The 23,923-nt window shown below is 42.2% G+C and overlaps 1 protein-coding gene across 1 annotated transcript in view; it reads right to left on the reverse strand.

Annotated features, from left to right (window-relative positions):
• Positions 1-18,316, reverse strand: part of mycbp2 (MYC binding protein 2) — a 97,853-nt gene extending 79,537 nt beyond the window's left edge. Inside the window, exons 1-3 of the mRNA XM_080753382.1 lie at positions 17,601-18,316; positions 13,157-13,232; positions 273-488 (exon numbers count right to left, since the gene is read on the reverse strand). Coding sequence (XP_080609508.1) covers positions 273-488; positions 13,157-13,232; positions 17,601-17,881 — 573 coding nt within the window. The 5' untranslated portion in view covers positions 17,882-18,316. The remainder of the gene's footprint in view (positions 1-272; positions 489-13,156; positions 13,233-17,600) is intronic.
• Between the last annotated feature and the right edge of the window lie 5,607 nt (positions 18,317-23,923).

A 23,923-nucleotide genomic window follows, 5' to 3' on the forward strand; every position in this document is an offset into this window, starting at 1 on the left:
TGAATGGGTGTGGAAGTGGGAGGTGGCTTTTGGCCAATTGTATATAAGATAAGATGGAGAGGAGCTTTCCTACACTGTCACGTTCATGTAACATGCATGCGATTGTCATACACCTCCAATTCAGAAAGTCCAAATGGAGTTCTGTTTGGGTCCCTTGCGTGAGTTTATTAGTAATAATCTAGGATTTGTCCTGGTCAAGATTTCTTTGCCCCCAGGCGATGGCAACAGCTGGGACTCGGCTCATTCTGCCACCCTGCTCTGACCCTTCCTACCTTGGGAAGCTTGACGACGGGCTCTCGGTACTCCTCTTCTTCCTCACTGTCTGAGTCGCCGCTCTGTACCGAGCTCCTGGAGGCCAGCGCCAGGGAGGCCTCACGCTGCTGCCAGTCCAGCACGCAGTGCCGCACGTTGCAGTAGACGTTGAATGCCGAAGGGTTGCTGTGCAGCTTGATGTCCGGCACGCAAAACGCTCCATCCAGAGTCTCTGTCTGTGGTAGGAAGGGTGGGGATGGGGTCAGGGGGTGTGTCAGAGAACAGAGGCAGGTGGTTAGCGACATTGGGCCTCGTATTAAACTAACCAGTGGTACATCCATGAATAATCAATATCTTTCTTCATAAAGACGTACAATAACTATGGCAAGTGTGTACGTGATGATAGACAATATTATGATACACAGTATATATATTTTAGTTTCATGTTATTTATATGATTTATGAGAAGGAAGACAAGACTAGATCACACATATGCACTAGGCCTCATTTTAAAGACACATGGCACAATAAATCAACATTAACAGATGAAACATTTTCTTTAACAATTCAACAGCATTTTAGAAAATGCCCTGCCTTGGTCACAACAAAAAAAAAGATAAGAAAAAACATGTTAAAGATGGGGTGCCATGATTTTTTTGCCCCCCTAAAACATGATGATCAGGTATTATGATTATACTAGGAGGAAGATATCCCAAAAAAAAAAGTGTACAGAAAGTGTTACAATTATGTTTTTATGTGGCCACGCGCACCAGTTCATTAAGTATGTCTAGTTGTCAGGTAGGTGGTGACCCAGCTGAAGTTAGCCACACCCACAGGCACATTTTCACATTATAACCACACCTGGTGGTCTATTAGAGTAATGTTAACTCCAAAATACAAAAGTATGGCACCACCTCTTTAAGGAAGCAAAGCAGAGAAGAAGAAGACTTTCATTCAATTACCCCAAAAAGGACAGAGGTGATTTGCTTTAGTTGGACACAGGAGGCCCAATGAGAAGGCACTTTCAACAACACTAAAAAGGACTAGTAGGCACAGTCATTTACCACAATGTTAGCTTCAACCTAATTTAAAGGAAAAAGTACACACGTTTGAGTCTTTTAAAGTCAAATAGTTGATTGAACTGAAGACCGTAAAAGTAACTTGATAATGAGGTAAATAATTAATACTCTGTCTGGGTTCATGTTTGATTATAGCACCTATATTTTAAGCCCTTTACTAAGGCCTGTATAAACAGATTATGGTCATTGTCCGTCAGAAACCAGCTGTATGCTAAGTGTATAATGTACAATAAATTGCCAGTAATAATTGATGACCCTTCCAAGTTCCAATCCACTCCAAGAGGCCCACAGCAATTTATTGATTGAGCCTTTTGCATCATGTGAAGTTGCATTTTTGGCATTGCAATGGCAGAGGGTGATGTCATCTATTTGGAGATAGAGGTCATTCATTTTCAGCACAGCACACACCAATTGGGGAGGAGACATCTCCTCTCATCTACTGTGCGACTCCTCTCATCCTGTCCCCTCCCCTGCCAAGGATAGCACTTCCAGCACAGCTACAGCATTCACCAAGGACCACATTGCCTGGAAAGAGCACTTAAAACCCATTTACCACATAGCAATGTAATAATGGTCCAAGCGCCTATGGGGACTGAGAGAAAATGTGTTTTCTTGGACAAAGAATGCAAGGGTGAAAAAAGAAAATGTGTGTTGTGTTGAATCTAGACACTAGCGATAAGCAGGTGGATTTCTGACAATTTGAGCTTTTTTCATGCTTGAGAAAAGTGTCACGAAAGACAAGGGGATGAAAGAGGGGATAGAGGATAGAGAGAGGATCACATGGGGTGTAGAATAGGCTCAAATCAAATTCAATATCACATATGGCTGCGGTCTCACTCCACTTTTCCAATTGGACATAAATAATATTGAAGTCCGCTATAGCCTAAATAACAGTGCCTCAATTAGAAAATAAGTCCATTGATTATTCAGAATATAATTTCCATCAATAAAGTGCTACTTCTACAATACATAATTCTCATGTTTTTCCGGTGCAAACTGTATGGTTCGTCTGCCTATTAACACTTGGGGAGCCAAACGCGTTCAGGGACGAGTTATGGCCACTAGATGTCACCCTGCCACAGGAAGTTATATCGTCGAGGGACGAGTCAACAAATAGTTAACTTTTCGAGACCGCAGCTTCCCTTTGCATGCCCTGAATCCATTACGTCACCCAGCCAGGGCAGGAAGCCCCCTGTCTCTCCCCACACGGAAGGATTTTACATGGCTTTAGATTCTACTTTGAAACATAAGAACGGCTTTATCTGAGAATGAGGTAAAAACAGCCCCATGGAGGCAGAGAGCTGATTGTTTTCACGGCGACACTTTACCGCGAATTTACCGCGATTTTTTTACCGCGAGTTTCGCGAGCGTTTGTAAACAAATGGAGTACCTCCTCAATCTTCTCTGGACACGCACGTGCACACGCACGAAGCTTGCGGGGCTCATCAAAACATAACGTAAGTCAATGGTGGCACCAGCAACAGCTATAAATGTTATAAACCTTGGCCGCCCATGTGTTAAGAAAGCTATTTAAAAAGAAAAGGAAAAAAAAGAGCTGACTTCTGGCATTAACTGGATTTGAGATTTAAACAATTGTCCAAGCGCTGAAGACTCAAGCCAGAGTTGCTGACAGTCATTCATCATGGAACTGTAGAATGTAGAAGCTGTCTAAGCTGATCCAGCTCTGTGTACGTCATCCCACTATGCTAAAAGGACATTTGTATGCAAATTAACGATTCTGCTTAAATTGAGACAGCTCTGCAAATCCACTGTTATTTCATCAGCTGTAAAGAAGAAGAGCAATGCAGACATTTCATAGAACAGCAGTTAGCCTGTTCTCCACATTTGACTAGATTCTGTAGCTCAACAATTAAGAAAGGTTACAACTCAAATTCTACATTACAGTACAACCACAAATTATCTAAATGATAGGCGTTATTGTAAAAACTGTGTCCTGAATAGGTGTTTCCTATTAACATTGGGATGCCAAAAACGTCCAGGAACGTGATAAGGATTACCGTGGTGGAGCACCACACCACCACGGCCCTGTTATCACGTCCAGGGACGCTGGTGAGTGAAACAAACGTCATATCCTATAACGCATCTCAAGAGCCGCTGCTGCCCGACTTCCACTTTCTCATTCACATCCATTCTATCTGGTTGTGGTAAAATGGCTTTTTCTCCCTTTGTTATCCCACATCGCTCATTTGGTCAAGACGGCCCCATTTTCTATGGACTATATCTGACTCAGGGATGTCCACGGTTGTATTTTTGAGTGGTGGTAGACCGCTCCATAGCATGGCCGTGTGTGTATCCGAGTATGTATGTGTGTATGTAGCCTGAGTACCATTGGGTGACCAGAGAAGGTGCTGTTGAGTCTAGCCTGAGCATCAACTGCAACACACACACGCACGCACGCACGCACACACACACACTCTCAGTCACACACACACCACCACCGAAAATCAGGTAAAAAGATACAAAGATACATGGCAGGTAATCTACATTATGGCAAAACTATGGCAGAGAAAGATATCTGCAATAAAGCAGACAGCCCGCAACACTCCAAGTTAGATGAAGGCTTTTAGGTGCACGGCTCAATAAAGCATAATGAGAAAGAAGTAGTCGCCAGCACTCAAGGAATATCCTTTTTACATGATTTTATTTACCTCAATGGACAGTATACGGACGCGTTTCAGCCCTTAGCAAAGCCCTAAGGGCTGAAACGTGTCTGTATACTGTCCATTGAGGTAAATAAAATCATGTAAAAAGGATATTCCTTGAGTGCTGGCGACTACTTCTTTCTCAAAACTATGGCAGCCCAAGTGTTGAGATAGGCTTGTAACCTTTTCTTTTTAACCCTTTATTAATTTGTACTGAATTCAAAAGTCAAATGTTTATTTTGCTTAGACTTTTTGTATTATTATAAGTAAAGCACAATGAATTTAGCCTCACATAGCCAGACTATCACTGCATGGATAGGCGTCTGGTACTTCTATATGTAAGTTTTTTTTTCCAGGGGGTGGGTTAAAAATGGCTCTGGACACGATTGGTTAGACCAGTCAAATACTGGGCCCTGATTGCTCACCCAACGCTTCGGGGTGAGGAAATGGATTCATAATTGAGCAAGGCCAGTCTAGTCGGGAGCGTTAGGGAGATAACATGGCCCCCCCCCCCCCCCCCCAACCAGAGATCCCTACTCTGATCTAATCCAAGGAAGTTGGACACTCTAAAATCGTGGATTTTGGTTTGGCTGGTCAATTTGAGATGGCAACAGCAACAAAGGTTAGTAGTAGATGATCAGTTATTATTCCAGTGGTCTATCATCCAAAACGCACCAGGATCGCACTTATGCTTTGGTTTGTACTGGCCAGTGCACTCAGTGCTATATATCCAAACGCACCCTCTGTTGCCTGCATGTGTAGAGAGGGAGGGGGCGGGTATTAGCAGCTGCACTGCGCTGAGACCATAGACATAGAAAGGTATAGACGCCTCCTTTGGCTCTGGGGCATCTGCATCGCGAGGCGGAAGCCATGCCTCTATGGGCTTGAGGGCAAGCTTCCGTGTGCGTCACAGAAACATAAATTCGGTAGGCCCAGCGTGATCTAGGTAGGCCAATCAGAGGCAGGTGGGGGTGGGTCTTTTGTAACCCAGGGTGTGTTCGGATATAGGAGCTGAGGGTACTGCTGTTCCCTCTGGTCGTTTGTTTATTCGAACACATCTTAGATTCTGAAGTCCCGGAAAAGGTGTTGACTAGACTAGATGCTCAGTCTGTTAGTAGACCAGCCAGCTCTTCTAGCAAGCAGTGAACCATGATGTGCAAGCATAGTCATAATGGCACTGGATGAGGGCTCTGGCTAGAGTCCTGTGCACTTCTGTTGATAAATGAGGACATCCTTCCCAGAATTGCACACATCCCTATCTACTATATACAAAGTTAAGTCTGTCTGTCTGTCTGTCTGTCTGTCTGTCTGTCTGTCTGTCTGTCTGTCTGTCTGTCTGTCTGTCTGTCTGTCTGTCTGTCTGTCTGTCTGTCTGTCTGTCTGTCTGTCTGTCTGTCTGTCAATCTAGTCGAGGCAGTGGTTACTGGTGTTTCCCAGGCTAGGACCCAAACTCACAAAAATGCATTATGAATTAATCTCTTTAGCTCCATTTCAAATACAGTGGAAATAATTGATTTATAAAAGCTTACAAGCCTATTTCACCCACACAGTGACGTTGGGCTAGAGCTCGATTAGCAAGAGAGAGGGAGAGGGAGAGAGGGAGGCAGTGATTGCTAGGTTTTCAATGTATTGCATTCCGGACTCATGGGTGGTCCAGCGGATGAGTCCCAGAGAAATTCCTGTTTTTGACAAATTGCTGTGTTTAAACGGGTGTTTGATCATATATGGTTAGAATTATGGTTATATTCATGCTGGTTGATACATATTTTCATCTGGGGAAAGAAATGTGACAATTTAATTGCATAAGAAAACGATATTGTAGCACATTCTAAAGTAGGCTAAATGGTACCTAAATAAATGATAAATCTATACTATAATTTTGCGAATGTCTGTCTGAGTGAGTGTCTGTCTGTCTGTCTGTCTGTCTGTCTGTCTGAAACAGCGTTTCTCCTCAGTGGCTGGAGCAATTGATCTGAAATCGCATCACAATTAGCATATGAACACATCTAACATAACTGTGAAGCCCGTTTGTCACTTTCACAAATCGTATGCTGTATATTAGCATTTTTATGGTGTATCTACTATCTATTCTGCATCTAGCATGAGGCACATCTATTCTGCATCTAGCATGAGGCAACATGTTTAACCAGCTCTCTCTCTGTGTGTGTGTGTGTGTGTGTGTGTGTGTGTGTGTGTGTGTGTGTGTGTGTGTGTGTGTGTGTGTGTGTGTGTGTGTGTGTGTGCAGGCAGGCGGGTGTGTGCGCAGGCGGGTGGGCGGGCGGGCTGGGGGGGGGCTGGGGGCTGGGGGGGGGTAGCCATTAAACGAAACGGGTATTTCTTACATTGATGCTCCTACATATTATCATGCAAGCACCAGTTAAAGTTACTTTCCATCCCTCATATACTGTATGCACAGTGCACATCCCATAACCCACACACTGCACATCATTTTGGAGCTCATATCTTTGAACGGGTAAGGGCTAGTAAAGATAAAGTAGTGAAAGGGTGTCCTGTGTTGAGGATATGGTGGTTACAGTATGATGAGGAGTAATTGCAGATTCATATACTGTATATACTAGTAAGACACCTCAGGGCGACATGCAACCTAAAGGGCGAGGTCGCGCCAATTCACTTTGTCAAGTCCCGCCCCCTGTCGCTCTGTTACTAGGTGGGACAAAGAAAGTCAGGGAAGACTTTTTTGTCCATCCACTCGCATTGTAAAAACGAGATTTTTCATAGCCTCATTTTGCTATTTAAAGTACCAAAAGAAAAGAAATCTATGTGATATTAACGCTTCCAGTGCCAGCCCCTAGAGGGCACCAAAGAATGCCAGACTTTCTCCTATAGGGGACTGCATTAGCATCCGGGGGCTCACGTTGCAGTGATGCGCGTGCTCACGTTCGTGCACGTCATGGAAAGGTCCCGGATGATAATGCTAACAGAATAGCTATTCCCATTTTGTCATTTTAAAGATCATTTTTCGGCGATTTCGCCGTAAATAAACCTCGCGCCACATCCCTAAAAACACAATCCAGAGATATGGGCCTCCAAAGATGTGGTTTTTCATTGGATTCGGCGGCGATTCGCGGCTACGTTCGCGGCTAACGGCCGGCATGGCTTCCCCAGGATTTGGACCACTGGATTTTAAATTTAGGCTCAGGCTTCAGAAGGCCTCGGATCATTTTATTCATTTCATTAAAAAAGCCGAACATGTTCGGGATAGGCACACTGGACTACGTTCCGGAAGCGGCGCTGAACATTTGGTGAACATTGGGGGGCTCAAAAATGTATTTTAAACCATTTTTAATGGAATATATCGTCGGACCATGTAAAATGGCTAGCTGGCTAGCGTAGGACGAGCCAGGACCACCCACGACTCTACAAGCAGCTCAGGGTAAGTCAATTAATAAAAAAAAAATTGTATTGGATTGAAATAAAGCCGAACATGTTCGGGATAGGCACAGAATGAGTTAATAAAAAAGGGAAAAAAATAAACTAGGGTTTTCCCCCGAAAATACATGTTTTTCTTAGTTTAACCAAAATAGTGTCTCTGAAAGAGGCAGAGAGAGAGAGAGAGAGAGCAGCGCCTCTAGGCTGACCTCGCACTGACCAGGAAATTGAGGAAGTAGCCTCAACATAAAATGTATTTTAATTGTAATTCTGCCCATTTCAAATATATGTACCCAATCGAATATCTTAGTTACATCGATATCGTTCATGTGAACTAGTTTGTTGAAGCTTATTCATTATAACTATCAAAATCGATATGACCGTGCCGTGCCGCACCGCACCACCACAATGTGCCCGTTTTTAGTCCCTCTTCCCCGGCTGGAATTCAACCGCCAGCGGTCGGTTGAAAGTCTTGCCAGGAGATGCTGGATGTAAGGCTAGTAATCGACATAGTGATTTTTATCATTTCAACAAATATTCACTGTGTATTCACTCTATTGTGTTACAAAATTTTCCTATTTATCATGACAAAGCAAAAAATAAAATAAAAATAAAAATCGATTCAAGGCAATTAAAAATGACACTCTTCCCATTAATGTGAATGAAAGAATGAGACTTTGTCCCACTGCATAACTCCGCCCCCTGTAGCAAAAGAGAAGGATTTTTCTGGTTGACCAATCATAAGGCTGACAATATGGAGAGTTTTGGAGACCCCTGGTACCCATATATGGAGATCCATGCACTGTATATGGTACATCCCTTTTATGCCCATACATGGAGATCCCCGTCTGAACCAGCCACACAGATATGGGCCATGTCTTGGCCATCTGGCCAGTGATGGATATCGATGACATCAGGGATCTTCATATGGGCATAAAAGGGATTCTGGGGAATACCCATATATGGACTTTTACATAGGTGATGTCACCTGTGATGTCAGTGATGTGTCAGGGGAACCACAGAGTCAGGCATGACCTACAGACAGAGATACGCAGACAAGATAGGCTACACACCAGCCAGCCTGTGTGTGGGTCTCTCCATCTCACTCTCCATCTCTCACATACCGGTACTGCTTTTATTTTTATTATCCCACAATTTTTTAACCCAATTTTCACCCGGTGCCAATTGCCCAAGCTGTAATACTGGGTACTCCCTCTGCCAACCTGGGGAGAGTAAACGTGCAAAATCCACACAGAAATGCTCCTTCGCCAACCCCACCTAGGGTATGGGCGCTGATGACAGTGGGAATCAAAACCGGGACATTCTAGTTGTGAGGCGACAGCGCCACCGTGCCCCTCTCTCTCTATCACATACACACATCACCACCTAATAACGGGACAAATTATTTTTAATACATACTGCACAAATTGCACATTTGTCAACTTCTTATGCTTAGCGGCGCCCGCTGGCCTAGCGGTTCAGGTGCATACCACATAGGCTCTAATGCCAGGCCTGACAGCGTGTCACAGATTAGAGTCCTGTTCCCGACGACCTTTGCTACGTGTCACTCCCCATCTCTCTCTCCCTCTTTCCTGACAATCTTCACTTGAACTTTCAATAAAAAGGCAGAAAAGCCAAAGACTGACAGACAGACTTTGGTTTAAATTGGAAGAGGATGTTTTTGATACAATGAAGCCTTTGCACCCTGAATCTTTCAACAGCCTGACAGCTAAAAGAAGCAAAACCATGAAAAGCATGACGTTGACTAAAAAAAACATGAGCCACCCTTGCCTCGTCTGATGCTATCCATTCAGTCTTGTCTTCACATAATGATGTTAATAGACATGATTGTTCTTAGTGGGCTAAAGGAGAGCATGAGTGCTTGCACTAACGGCACTTGCAGAATCACGACCTTTCACCTTTAACTCATCTACCGCCCAAATACGCAATATGACGTAATTCTTTCTAAATTCCACACTGCCAAAGACTCTAGATTTACTCTAGATGGCGCTCTTCGCTAACCTCACAAAAATCACCATTTGTTTCCAGGACTCTCTGGACCCTCCGCCATGCAGTACAAAAAAATAATCATATAAACTCACATCCCATGGTATTGAATTGAAATCTGTGTCTATGCACTCTTGTTTTCCGGAAATAAATACTGTAAATAATCTAGGATTGTAGGTAAACCAGGAACCTATAATCAGTCAAACAGTAGTATAACCAAACAACTATAATCATCTGTACATTTCCAAAACAGTGAACAGCAGAAAGAATTTCCACCATGGATTATTTCCAAATCAGTCAATCTACTACAGTTGATCGACAGGAGTATTTATCCAACATCATCAAGAGTGAGCCATTGATTAATTATCTTGGGTCAAAAATGTAGGCCATATCTAACTTCATGGACAGACTCATCATCCATGGATTTACCATAAATATCTACAAGATCTACATCTACAGTATGCTAAAACTAGCCTGAATAATCTGGAGTTTTCAGCTGTATCAAGGTTGATAATATTCTGTAATTTGATACCACTGTGGTGTGCTTAGAAGCATTAAATGATACTGTAGCTTTTGAAACGGGCACATTTAGACACAGATCCTGTCTGCAGAGGGGAAAGACATTACTTCATTCTCCACGTTAGAATTATAGGCCTCTTTGCCCCGACTCCACCCCAGCATGTTTGCAAGCACTGGGGCAGACAAAGACGGAGACGAGGTCCTTTTAAACCACGCTGTGACGGTGTCAGAGTGAGAGGCGTGACAGAGCCAGAGAGCGAGCACAACCCATCCAAAGTAACACAGCATGACTGCCCGTGTGACTACCCACTTGCCAGCCAGCCAACTCCACCACTCCCTCGTGGCTTTGCCTCTATAGGTTAATAATAACAATAGATGGCAGGTAATATTCTATTCTATTACTTCTATTCTATTTCCGGAGGCCTAAAACTCACCGAAGGACTGCTGCTCTGGTTTGCCTGCCTAACGAGGGTTTGGGGTGCAGGGGGACAGGAGATTATGGCTGTCTTGTGTTTATGACCTTCTCTAAGGCAATCACATTAATCTCTACCCTCTGCCAGCACACTGCTCTATACACAAGGGGGCGGGAAACCAAATGGACCAACAAAGTTAATCCGAAAACAAATGTACAATATCACACAGCCAACCAGTCTAACGGAAAGAGCAGAAGGGAATGATCCAGTGACAGAAGAGGGGATTATGTTTGTTGACAGAGTTTGGTGTACAGCTAGTTAACACACACACTCTACATAATAATCTACAGGCATACAGACAAGAGACGCTTTGGATGGAGATGAAGGAAGGCAACCGTTGCCATGGAGACGTGGCACACATTAGGTCGCTCAGCAACAGGCCATCGTGCCCAAGCCAGCACCACTCCCAGCACTGCCTCTTGTCCTCTCTCTCCATCCTCCTGTCTCTCGCTCACTGGCACCTGATCAGCCTTGCCAATTAAAACCATATTCCTGGCAATCAACTTAAAGATTGCGGCGGGAACCTAATCCATTAATGTTGTTATCAATCTGCCAAGTTATTTTGTTGGGGAGTTAAACTTGCAAGCAAGGTCCTGACCATGCACAGCTAAACCCAGGGCAGCATTATACTAATGGGGTTGTGTTTATGCAAATGTCATCTTCCTGAGATTTGTTTTTGTGTTTTATTATCATAAGGCTTAAAAATACCTCAAATGTATAACCTTTAATTACATTACATTAATTTAAGACACATATTTAGTCCAATTTCGTCAGTGAAGAAATCTTGTATTACAGTATGTGTTGCATACCACAGGGTTGAGCTCATTGCAGTCATCAGATCACTGTAAAAAACATATTTTTTTTTCATCTGGTAATCATTGTTTTTTATTTATTTTTATTTTTATTTTTTTCAGAGTAGCCAATGTACCCCCTTTTCCAATGAATTCCTCCCCACACACATTTCTGTGTTGTCAATCACTGCTGTTGTATCCTACTGACTCACCTGCCAGTGAGAAGGAGGACATAGGGCCTTCGTTCTACTCCTCCCGCCCAACACTCCCTCCTGACAGATGCCGCCCCCAGCCCGTAGGAGTACATGAAATAGACCGTATTCACACCGCGGCCATCTTGGATCACATGACTTCCTGGGATAGCAGCCTGCATTACAAACCATTGTGAACAATGGAGCGATGGTCCCAAAATATGAGTTCTATTCAACCAATTTCTTTTTACCAAATTTGAAAAATTGGCAGATGACAACATCAACATCCCCAAAATGATTAAATAGAAGGGCTACAGTAGATTGATTATATCCATGGTCTTTGTACACCTTAAGACTTGCTATCTGTGCAGTGCTTGCTAAACCATCAAATTAACTATTTGTTGTTAGATTGTTCCTGATTAAAAATCACAATACAGTAATATTAACTATATGATGGCAGAGCAAGCACTAGTCTGCACAGATACTGTAGCAGGTCTTTGTACAGATTAACAGTGTAACCTAACTACCATGAATATTGTGGATGTACCCTTCTATCTAATCCTTTTGGGGATGTTGATGATGTCATCTGCCCATTTGTCGATTTGGTCAAAAGAAAATGGTTGAATAGAACTCATATTTTGGACCATCGCTCCATTGTTCACAATGGTTTGTAATGCAGGCTGCTATCCCAGGAAGTCATGTGATCCAAGATGGCCGCGGTGTGAATAAGGTCTATGGCCAATATCACCCTGCCCCGAACACGAGCCAATTGTGTTCGCATAGACGCCCGGCAAAGCCGGATGCACCACGGTGGATTCGAACTCACAACCTCCATGGTGGGGCAGGGACTTTACCACTTTGCCACCCGAGCGCCTCTTGTAATCAATCATTGTTTACTTGTCTTTCGTACTATGTACTACTACTAGTATGTTCTACTTGAACATTCAACACTTGAATATAAACACACACTTGGCATAGACAATTTACAGACGGACTGCTAGGGCAGCGGTCCAAGCCAAGTCCAAAATGTGGACCTTCTGGTGAAGCTGTAACCGTAAAACAATTCTGTTAACAATGGCCCACATTGTGCAGTCAACTGCCTACAGCTTTCTCGGATTAACTAGCACATCACATCAAACATTTTGGTAAAGCTATTTTATATCAAACTGTTAAAAATGTGCAACGCTTTCACTTATAGCTAAATGTACCCTTCGCTAAGCCCCACCCCCAATAGCGATTGTCCAATGCTAGCTAATCTTTGCAAGATTGCATAATGGCTTGGCACTTTTCGGTCACGTGTCAATGTTAATCGTCCTCACACACATACATTAAAAACATCAATAGCAAGAACACGAATACCACAACAGAATCACAGCATAAGTATTCATTCCTTTTCCCCCCCTATTTATTAAGTGCTACTATTTGTAGTGGTACACCAACACTCTTGTCTCTTGATACTCAAGTTAAAGTAGTTGGTTGACATTAGTTAGATGCCGTTTCTCCATCTACCATTCCCCTGTATTTAGTTGTTGGAATAGTAATATCATGTAACTTTTTACAGTGCATAGGCTACCTGCTACTGCAGGCCTTGTTAATTCAATTTAAAATAACATTTCAAGCTCTGGCTTGGATGAGCAGCGCCGCTTTTGTCAGACTTTGGTCTGACAGAGTGGCGAGGGGTAGCCATTTAGCGAAGGGTCATTTAACCCAATTGCAATACAAGATGTCAAGAGTGACAATACACAGGAGCAGTTTAATACCGATATCAAGTTTATGAGTCTAGGGTCTTACCTTTGTTCTTGCTTTGACTTTTGACTTGACCTTCTGTCGTCTTTTCAGCTTCTTCTTACTCAAAGCCTTTTTTCCCCTGAAAGCAAATAATGATCAGCATATTAGTATCATTTAAATAAGTATGGCATATAAAGCCACAACCTAAGGTTACAATCATTCTGTGTGACCTTTTCATTACTGTGATCAAGCAGACAGTTAGGCAAGTGGGAATTGGGGTCGGGGAAGCTTCATAATCAGCAGCACCCTGCCACATTCTACTTCAGGAAAGCTGGGCAATATATAAATATTATATTGATATATTAGGATATGAGACTAGAATATAATGATCTGATATAATATAATATTGTGCTTGCATAACGTCTTCATCAATTGGTAATTGGTGATGTAATACAGGCTACACACACACACACATTGCTATGGCAAAACGCTGAGGAAAACACATTGCTATGGCAAAACGCTGAGGAAAAAGACTAGGATATAAGTCTAGGATGTAATTGGTGATGTAATATGGCTACACACACATATTGCTATGGCAAAACGCTGAGGAAAACACATTGCTATGGCAAAATGCTGAGGAAAAGTGGCTACAGATAGGTCTAGGATGTAATTGGTGATGTAATATGATGTAATATGGCTACACACACATATTGCTATGGCAAAACGCTGAGGAAAACACATTGCTCTGGCAAAACGCTGAGGGAAAGTGGCTACAGATAGGTCTAGGATGTAACTGGTGATGTAATGTGATGTAATATGGCTACGCGCACACACACATATTGCTATGGCAAAACACTGAGGAAAACACATTGCTATGGCAAAACGCTGAGGAAAAGTGGCTACAGATAATTGGTGATGTATGTAATATGGCTACGCACACACACATATTGCTATGGCAAAACGCTGAGGAGAACACATTGCTATGGCAAAATGCTGAGGAAAAGTGGCTACAGATAGTGGCTACAGATAATTGGTGATGTAATATGATGTAATATGGCTACGCACACACACATATTGCTATGGCAAAACGCTGAGGAAAACACATTGCTATGGCAAAACGCTGAGGAAAAGTGGCTACAGATAGTAGCTTCAGATAATTGGTGATGTAATATGATGTAATATGGCTACGCACACACACATATTGCTATGGCAAAACGCTGAGGAAAACACATTGCTATGGCAAAACGCTGAGGAAAAGTGGCTACAGATAGTAGCTTCAGATAATTGGTGATGTAATATGATGTAATATGGCTACGCACACATACATATATGGCAAAACGCTGAGGAAAACACATTGCTATGGCAAAACGCTAGGAAAGGTGGCTACAGACACTCTTAGGAGCGGTTTACCACCGCTCAAAAATATGGGGGAAAGAATTGGCTAAAGTGGAAAAAAACACCCTACTATCGTTTCACAATTTCACCTTATAAGCAGAGCCAGGCCTATGTTTTTGTCAAGAGTCACAGTTCTCAGTGGGACCGTACCTATGTTCCCCATGTTCTATGTTCCCCATTTACTCCCACAAAAAAGGTTCTATGTTCCCCACTTAAAAAAGGTCCTATGTCCCCAGGTTCTATGTTCCCCATTTACTCCCACAAAAAAGGTTCTATGTTCCCCACTTACCCCAAAAAGGTCCTATGTTCCCCAGGTTCTATGTTCCCCACTTACCCCCACAAAAAAAGGTTCTATGTTCCCCGCTCAACTTAAAAAAGGTTCTATGTTTCCCACTCATCCAAAAGTGCAGGAAACATTCATTTCAAATTATTAATAACAACTCAAAACACACAATAATGGGGAGAAATTACGAATACTAGTGGGACAGGGGTACCAGGGACATCTGGACACCATACTTTTGTTAAGACTGGGCATCTGGACGAGTGGGCACCTGGACATCTGGGCAATTAGCCCTATTCACGGCCCGCCCACTTAGCAAATTTCTCAGCAACTTCCTGGTGCTGACGTCAGTTTTGAAGGGGAAATGAATACAGAAATATTGTTCAATAAAAAAAGAAAAAGAAAAAAAGAAATAGCTGGACTTAAAGCCAACAAATCATTATTTCGAACGGTAAAGTAAATTATAATGCTTTGTGCCTTTTACTATCTTGTGTTCTTGATCATGCTAGCCGTATTTTATACTTTACTAATCGGAAATTGCATTAAATTTGCGATTTCTGTGTTAACTCTATGGGCTTTTAGCAGGGTTTTACCCTTCAAAACGTGACTTCAGCACCAGGGGGATGCTGAGTGGGCGGGCCGTGAATAGGGCTAATTGGGAGACGTGGGCATTTGGATGAGTGGGCACCTAGACGAGTGGGCACTTAGGGGTGGAGACATCTGGGCACCTGAATTAGGATTGCCCACATGCCCAGATGTCCCACCATTGGTTACACCCCGCCACTCCAACATGTCTCCATTCCGACACTAACCCTATCTCTAACCCTTACCCTAAACTTAACCACTATGGAAGTGTCGCCACTCCGACAATAAGAAGTCAATTTCGGAGTGGCGACATGTCGGAATGGAGAGCGACACCCCCCACCATTTCCTGCATTTGAGTTGGGAACATACTTGCTTTTGTTTGTCCTGATACAAACCAAGTAACCAACAAATATTCCACTTTCGTTAACATATAAACTATTTGTTATCCAACACTGCTTTCAGAAATGGTGGTCATCCTAAGCATACAGTATACTATGACATTCTGGGTGTTTCTTACCAACAACATCCCAGCCAAATCCAGTCTGTTTATTCACAAGCAAAGTCAGAGACAAACAACCTCCCATGACAGTTCAGTTGCACAACATATTTCAGTTTTGTCTCTTTGGGCAGTGCTTGCGTAATTCATCATACAGGTATCATATTTAGAAATTATATCAGCAACACTCTAAACAGCAGTGTTGAAAACAAGATAAAACCATATTATTCACAAATGTAGGACTAATAGTTTAAGCAGCACTCAACCACAATTGCTGAAATGTGTTATGAAACTGGCTATGTGAAGCTGCAGTGCTATACATTGTGGCACATGGAGGATGAGAAAAACAACACAGTTCTATGAGGGCGGGTTCTGCAATGATCAACCTTCTCGTTCCACAACCTGACTTGCTGGATGACGTCAGTCTAAATACCCGCTTGTGCCAGAAAAGCAGAGTTTCACCCATTTCCCAACACAATCCTGTCTGTCTCCTGTCCAAAATACGCATAATTTCACGCTCAAAGCAGAAGGGTGTGTGCACATGAGGGGGTATAATAAGGTTGTGCCATTGTGCGTTTTAGACAGAACTGTCACCAAGGGCAGAAAAATCAAGCCATTGCGATGAGAGCTGATGCTCTTGGTACTGGTGTGGAGACAGAGTGACGCGGTTGGGCCCACCTAGTAAATACAATGTTATGTAGCAATGCATTTGTTGACAACATCTACGATAGCCATTATACATTTCACAACAAATTAAAAGTAATACGTGTCTGAGATTGATTATGTTCATTATTTTTTAGTAAACTGCTCCCTCTCACCCCCTAAAAGAATAGCGCAAGACAAATCATACGGCTGCTGTCATCATGACAGCTAGCCAGTTAGCTTTGGGGGAGGCACTTTGACTTCGTCAGTCGTCAAAAGAGGCTTTTGCTCTACAAAAATACAAATTTAAACCGAAAAAATGTCAACACCATTCGCGTCGACACTCTTTTCCAGTTGAAATAATGTCATTTTTGTCTATCGACCACTTGTCTAAAAAGGGTTGCTCGATGGGACCTCGTTTTTACTTCCGCCATGGCACGAGTGGGCGGAGTTCTCGTTTTCCGTGTTTCTGTCAAACGCAACGAAATGCGAAACTCAGCGCACCCGGGCTACAGAACTGAACAAACCATTCGCGCCTGAGCCAAAGCTAGTTTAGCTTGGCAAGCAGTGGTGTAAAGTAACTGAGTGCATTTACCTAAGTACCGTACTTCGTACAATTTTGATGTATTTGTACTTTACGTGAGTATTTCCAATTTCCAATATTTGTATTTCTACTACATATCAGAGGCAAACATTTTACTCCACTACAATTATTTAAAACCTTTACTAGTTTGTAGATGTGGATTATTAGCCTATTACAAAACATACATTAACCACTTGAAAACTTGAAATGTGACATTCTGCATAATGAACACTCTCTACTTTTAGTACTTAAAGTAAATTTTTATGCCAATACTGTACTTTTACTCGAGTTAATTTTGAATTCTTGACAAGTAACATAGTATTTCTACATTGCAATATTGATACTTTTACTTAAGTAAACATTAGAGTACTTTTTCCACCACTGTTAGCAGACAAGCTAGGGAAGTCAACGTTCCAGCTCAAATGCTATGTATTGTAACGGGTCGTTACTCAATAGCCAACGCCATGTCAATCCAATATTAAGCTATTTGACACGATCATCTCAACTCTGACACAGCCCCACTCACCTTCCTTGATTGATCCCCTGTTCTTTGTCACTGATAGCCGTGGTATAAATCCTTCTGTATCGCTCTGCCAAAGCTCGCCCTGAGAGCAGAAGCTGGTACCGACTCCGACAATCGGACTGGGCTCCGGGCGTCGGACACGAACCCAATCCCGAACCCATGTTGGGGAAATCGGCTCCTCCAGCTCCAGAAACGACCCTGACACCCAGCCCCATCGACGGCGACGGGGAGGGAAGGATCCCACCACCACCGGCGGCGGCCGCTGCCGCAGCAGCACACATCATCGTTTTGGAGAACAATGCATATATATCACATCAAAGACACGGCTGCTAACATCGGATAATAACCAGGCAACGGTTATAACCCATGTGTCACTTGGAAACGGCGCAGGTCACGCCATGTGTCCGTTGCAAAAATGCAGAAATTGATTGATTAGCATCCAGTATGTGTATGTCCAATTATTATCGGCGTAAATTGTAGCCCCACTGGTGGTGCAACTGCACTAGACGGGCTTCCGATCCGACACGAGCGTCGCAACACGGTCCTTATCCACGGGGAGTTTGCATTCTCAAGCCATAATGTAATTCCCATTTGCATCAACAATTGTTTTAATTTCAAAAACGCGCCCGGTCGTCTGTAGTTTTCATTTGTTTCTTGAATATTTCTTGACCCCGGAGAGGCAGCACCCTCAGTTGGGCTGCCATCTTAGCTTCATCGCTACGCACCCTCCCCTGCCCTGCCTGGCTCAGGCTTGTTTCACTGTAAGCATGCTGGGATATTTCCATGTGGCTAAACCAAGTACCAAAGGCTTATTCGCCACTTAATTGCAATTTTTTAAACATAACAATTACCACCATGTCACTTCTGTCATTATTTCTGTGACTATGGCCTGAATATCCATTTCCTCGCAATAAAGGTTAAAGGAGTAGTTCACACTTTTTATTCATTATTATTACTCACGCCATGATGATGGAGAGTTCAATAATATTTTGTTTATTTGTCGAAATTTAACACAAAATGTGAGAAATACAAACTTGGCGTGAGTAATCAATAGAAACTAAGTCATTTTTGGGGTGAACTAGTCCTACTCCTTTAAGTATTGAATTGATAAATAAGAAAATGAAACTGAACAGCTCATAAATCTAAGTAGGCCTATTCGCCTTTAGGCCTATTAATGAAATATGATGGACAGAGCATACAGGACGCGTTTCTTAACATGCCAAGGTCAGTCCTCTGAAAATCACAGTGTAATACTTTTAAAAGAAAGGTCAATATAGACTTCTGGAGCTGCTGGCTACAATGTTTGCTTTATTGATCTCTGCAATACTCTGCATCTTCATTAATCTCTCGGATTCTCTCCAATGGCAATTGATTAATGAACTGTTTGCCATTGCAATTTGTCAATCGATAAATTATGTGAGTGTTGGTTCCCATTGCCATTATCTGTTTAGGTCTTGAGCCAAAAGTTATCAATTAATTTGTTAATGCTGTTGTTTTGCAACATACAGAAAGAGGTGTCATAATGGTGGATATGATATGATTATGAATATAGACTATACGAATATGTTGGCCTTACTCATTAGATACTTGTACATACTTTACACACCAGAATAACTCAAAACAGACTATGGTAGAGAAATAACTTCCATGTGTCCCCACTATATAGCCTACATACCAAGCACACCTTTATTGACATCCTTTGCACCTCCAGATCATTTCATCATCTTTTATCTAAATTGTGCCCAGCTTGTTTGCCTGATCTGTCAGTCTAGTTAAATTAAATTCAAGGTAAACTTTCCATAGTGTAACAACGTGTGTGTGTGTGTGTGTGTGTGTGTGTGTGTGTGTGTGTGTGTGTGTGTGTGGTAACAGGTAGACTCGCCGAAATGAAGGTCGCCGGAAAACGTGGAAGAGTCGCCGAGGAAGGCTCACCAATTTCGGTGGAATTCTCGCCTGCCGGATTTGGAATTGTCGCCGACAGCTTTTACATGTCGCCGACAGTGTCGCCGACGTTTTTGGAATAGTCGCCTATATTTATACCATTATAGACAACAAAGGTAGACTATAAAGGGAGTGAGTGAGTGAGTGAGTGAGTGAGTGAGTGAGTGGGGTATTCAAGTGAGTGTAGGCTCCCCTAGCCATATCAATGTCACCCATTCACACATAACGTTTGCACAAGTGTCCACCACTTTGCAGATCAATTACCCTAAATAATAGTTACAGTATGCTACAACATGTATCTGTGCTATTTAGAGAAACTATAAGCTTTATAACTGTACAAGCTGGCTGCTGGCAACTTTGTCTGTGTGTGTGTGTGTGTGTGTGTGTGTGTGTGTGTGTGTGTGTGCGTGCGTACATAGCCCCGCCCCCTAGTGGTTGTTAGGTAGGCCCTATTGCTGTGGCCCAAAGGGAAAGAGGGGTAGGTCTGCAGTCTCTTCTCTTGCTTCTCTTAGCAACCCAGGAAGCATTCTCAGGTTATAAAGCACAACATAAATGATTTAAATAATGATTGATGGTGGCAAACAAATGGCAGTCCAAGAGTATTGGACTGCCATTTGTGGTACATGTAGACTACTGTACACCCTGAGTCATAAATTACTGACATGCAATGCTTTCTTTTTACTGTATACACTTCTGGGTATGAAGGTTATGGAGTGAGCTGGCATCAAATGGTGCAACGTCTACTCAACATCTCCTGTTATCCTATCCTTAACCGTTCCATAGTTGAAACTAAGATGAGAATAATGGAGGTATTGGGGGACAGATATATAGCCCTCTCTGTCAAGAAGACAGCACAGGTCACTCAAGAGTGTCAAAATGATGAGCTAGGATTGCAGATGGTATCCCGTTACTGTCCATTGTCCACACAACCAGGAACAGGGATTGCTATGTATAAAGCAGAGAGACAGAGAGAGAGAGATAGATTGTATATGACACATTGATCCACAGGATTGTTTGTGTTTGTTGTGATTCTATGTCCATAAGTGGGTGTGAAATGAATGTGCCAACCTGCATTTTGTGTAAATGAAATACAGATGCTGAGTTAATTCAGGAAGCCCTGTTTCCATGGCATCAGAGGAGTGGTATCATATTATATACTGCCTCTTTTAGTGGTCACGGTAAAACACAATATAATGTTTGACTTCATTTCCCCTCTCTTGCTTATTGCTCAATTAAATGATAGGCCTTTATGGCTTTTATAGTCTTCAGGTTTTCCATATATTCTTGCACAAATAGTATTTTGATTTAGCTGACACTGGTGCCCCCTAGTGTTGCTTATTCCTACTAAACACTGAAACTATACTTGTACCATTTCTTTCAGGTTAAACTTGTACTAGGACAAATTAATTAATAAACTTCTCATATGGATATCCAATTGCCTTCTAATGGGCAAAACAGAGCATCGGTAATATACCCTGTAAGTTAAAGGAGTAGTTCACCCCCAAAATGACCTTTTTTCTATTGATTAGTCACGCCATGGAGACTTGAGTTAAATCATTTGTTGTATTCGTCGCATTCCTAAGACAAAAAAAATGATTATAATACATTTACCGCCATTAATTCTGGATGGGGACCCAAATGCAGGGGCCTGGATGGGGACCCAAATATGGCCCTGGATGGGGAACCAAATGCATTTGGGTCAGAATCAATTGGGTTAAATATAGGGTCAAGTAAATTTAACCCCATTGATTCTCACCCAAATGCATTTGGGTCCCCATCCAGGGCCTTGTATTCGGGTCCCCATCCAGGCCCATGCATTTGGGTCCCCATTCAGAATCAATAGGGGTACATTTACTATAATCATTTTTTTTTGTCTTAGGAATGCGACAAATCTCCATGGACTCAAGTCTCAAGTCTCCATGGCATGACTAATCAATAGCCTAGAGAAAATGTCATTTGGGAGGTGAACTACTCCTTTAAGTGTTCATTCACGAAAGACTGTCTTCTTGACTTGATTAATAGAAATAGTTCCCTATTCCGTTTCCCTCAATTTTGACTGTGGTTCAGTTGTCAGTACAGTACAATCCTCACTGTTCATTTGTCCATTTGTACACTCAAAACGGACAATGTAATTACGTAATGCCTGCATTCCTAAGGAGTTAGGAGGGGTGGCATATTGATTTGTTCTTCTGTCACACCCATGCATGCTATGCACCTTTCATAGTTTCAGTCTGGCACATTCAGAGACACTCCCAAATATTTCCGTACAATCATGAGAACTGTGTACAGATCAACCCTGTTTTTTTCCTTTCCACCTTTACTACTTATAAAAGTGTCTTCACCGTAACATGCAATGAAGTAATCCTCATCATTTTCACAGTCTCCAATCAGTGTCCTGAAGCAGCTTAGTTGTACAAATACACCTCCTGTGGACAGGATGCCAGTCTGGTGAGGGCTTACCTCAAATCAATATAATATTAATATTGAATGTGTGTCATTTGGTGGATGCTATTATCTTTTCCAGATCGCCTTACAGTACCATGCATTCATACATATCCTGTAAACATTTCCCCCTTATATGGGGGGAAATTCATAATCCTAGCTTTGTTAATGCCATAAATAATGAGCTGCATTGGACCTATTCATCTAATTTATGCTGAGTGCCAAGCAGAGATTCATTGAGGGCATATACAATGTAAGACTGTACAATGTAAGCAAACCTACTGGTCCATTTGGTTCCATTTGTAGCCTATACACACTTATAAATGAAAAATATAAAATATATACTATATATTTTCTTTTTCTTTTGCATTTCCTCTAAGGTTTTTAAGAGTAGCCGAGTACATACTGTAGGAAGATCAAAAACAGCAGATCTACAAGCTCACAAGATCAACTATTTTTAAAAAAGCCAAGGTATTGAGTCGTTTCTAGGTTTTGTATTAATAATAAATAAATAAAAAGTAACAAGTAACTAAAGCTGTCAAAGCCAGCGTGTATCATGACAGAGACTATTTCCTGAGTGTGTGTGGAAAGAGTGGAAACTGTGGAGACTGGTCATGATGTCATCACGCTCGCTATCACTATTCCATTCCTGGAGTACTAATAACATTTTATATTTACCTCCCACCATGCACTTCTATTTGGATGCAAGCGAAGGGGTATGGTTCTTGTGACACAGCAAATTGGCATCTTCTGCTAAACATGGCATTCAACTTTGTTGAACTATGACCAGGCGTCAACCAACATAGCAAAGAATGTGTGTCTTTTGTGTCATTGGCTGTAGTTTTAAGGCTTAAGGCTATGTCGTCCACACCGGCAGATCTTTAGTTTATGCAGTTTGGAATCAGATACGTTTTTATCAAGTATGAATCAGATTTGAATCACATTCCTTAACCTGTTTCGAAGTGCATGAAACCGACTCCAATTTGGCGTTGTTGTGAGTGTGACCAACAACAACCACATTTTTTCACTATGAATGCATCTGTTATGAATGGTAACTATAACTACCCTTTAACACTAAAAGCAATAGACATTGCCAGGCAGTCACACACTGTGAAAAATGTCAGACTGATAAATACATCATCACGTTGCAGGATACAGCGAAGCAAGTAAAACCACACTGAACCTAAATACTAAATAGAAGCCAAAGCTACTGGGAATTTACACAAACATTCAGCAAAAAAGCTGATGTATGCTAGATACCTAAAACATTCATCTGTATCATTATCAAGGTTCTAATGAGTCAGTGATCCCCACAATGTGTGTAATGTTAGTGGTGGCATTTAAAAGTTATGTGTTCTGTTATGTGTATACACTTAACTTCACATAGAGTAATAACAATCTCTATGTCTCCTCTCAATGTCAAACCTTTCAAACCGGCAGCTAGCACATGTGAATTCCATGTTTTTATTTTATGGGGCGTTATCTTAAAACTCTCATTTTCAGGAGATGACTCACCAAACGATAATTACAAAGGCAGGACTCTCCACGCCCACTGTAGGGCAATGACTAAAAGGGCAATCTCCTGGCACACATGTTGATGGACAAGTTCTCCAGCACTCCACCTAATTCCATTTCCATTTCTACAAACAATAATTGGAGTGCAGAGAGAGACCCACTATTATTCAATTGTTGTCTGATGCCACACCCTTAGGTGGCCTTGGAATCTCCTCCCTTAAGGTCAAAAGCTGGGTGAACAGCAGCCGTATGAGGTGTGAACACCTGAGCTCTTGTCAAAGTTCGTCTCTGCATGTTTTGCCAGTGGAGAAACCTTCAGCAGAGGTATGCGATTTATCTCTCTTTTTCGGAATCCTAATGCAGACATTTTAATTAACACTAACATTGTAAGCTTGGGTGAAAATGTGCTAGGACATATATATTTTTAC

The sequence above is a fragment of the Nannobrachium achirus genome (assembly GCF_963921795.1).
Source record: "Nannobrachium achirus genome assembly, chromosome: 22".
NCBI lineage: Eukaryota > Metazoa > Chordata > Actinopteri > Myctophiformes > Myctophidae > Nannobrachium > Nannobrachium achirus.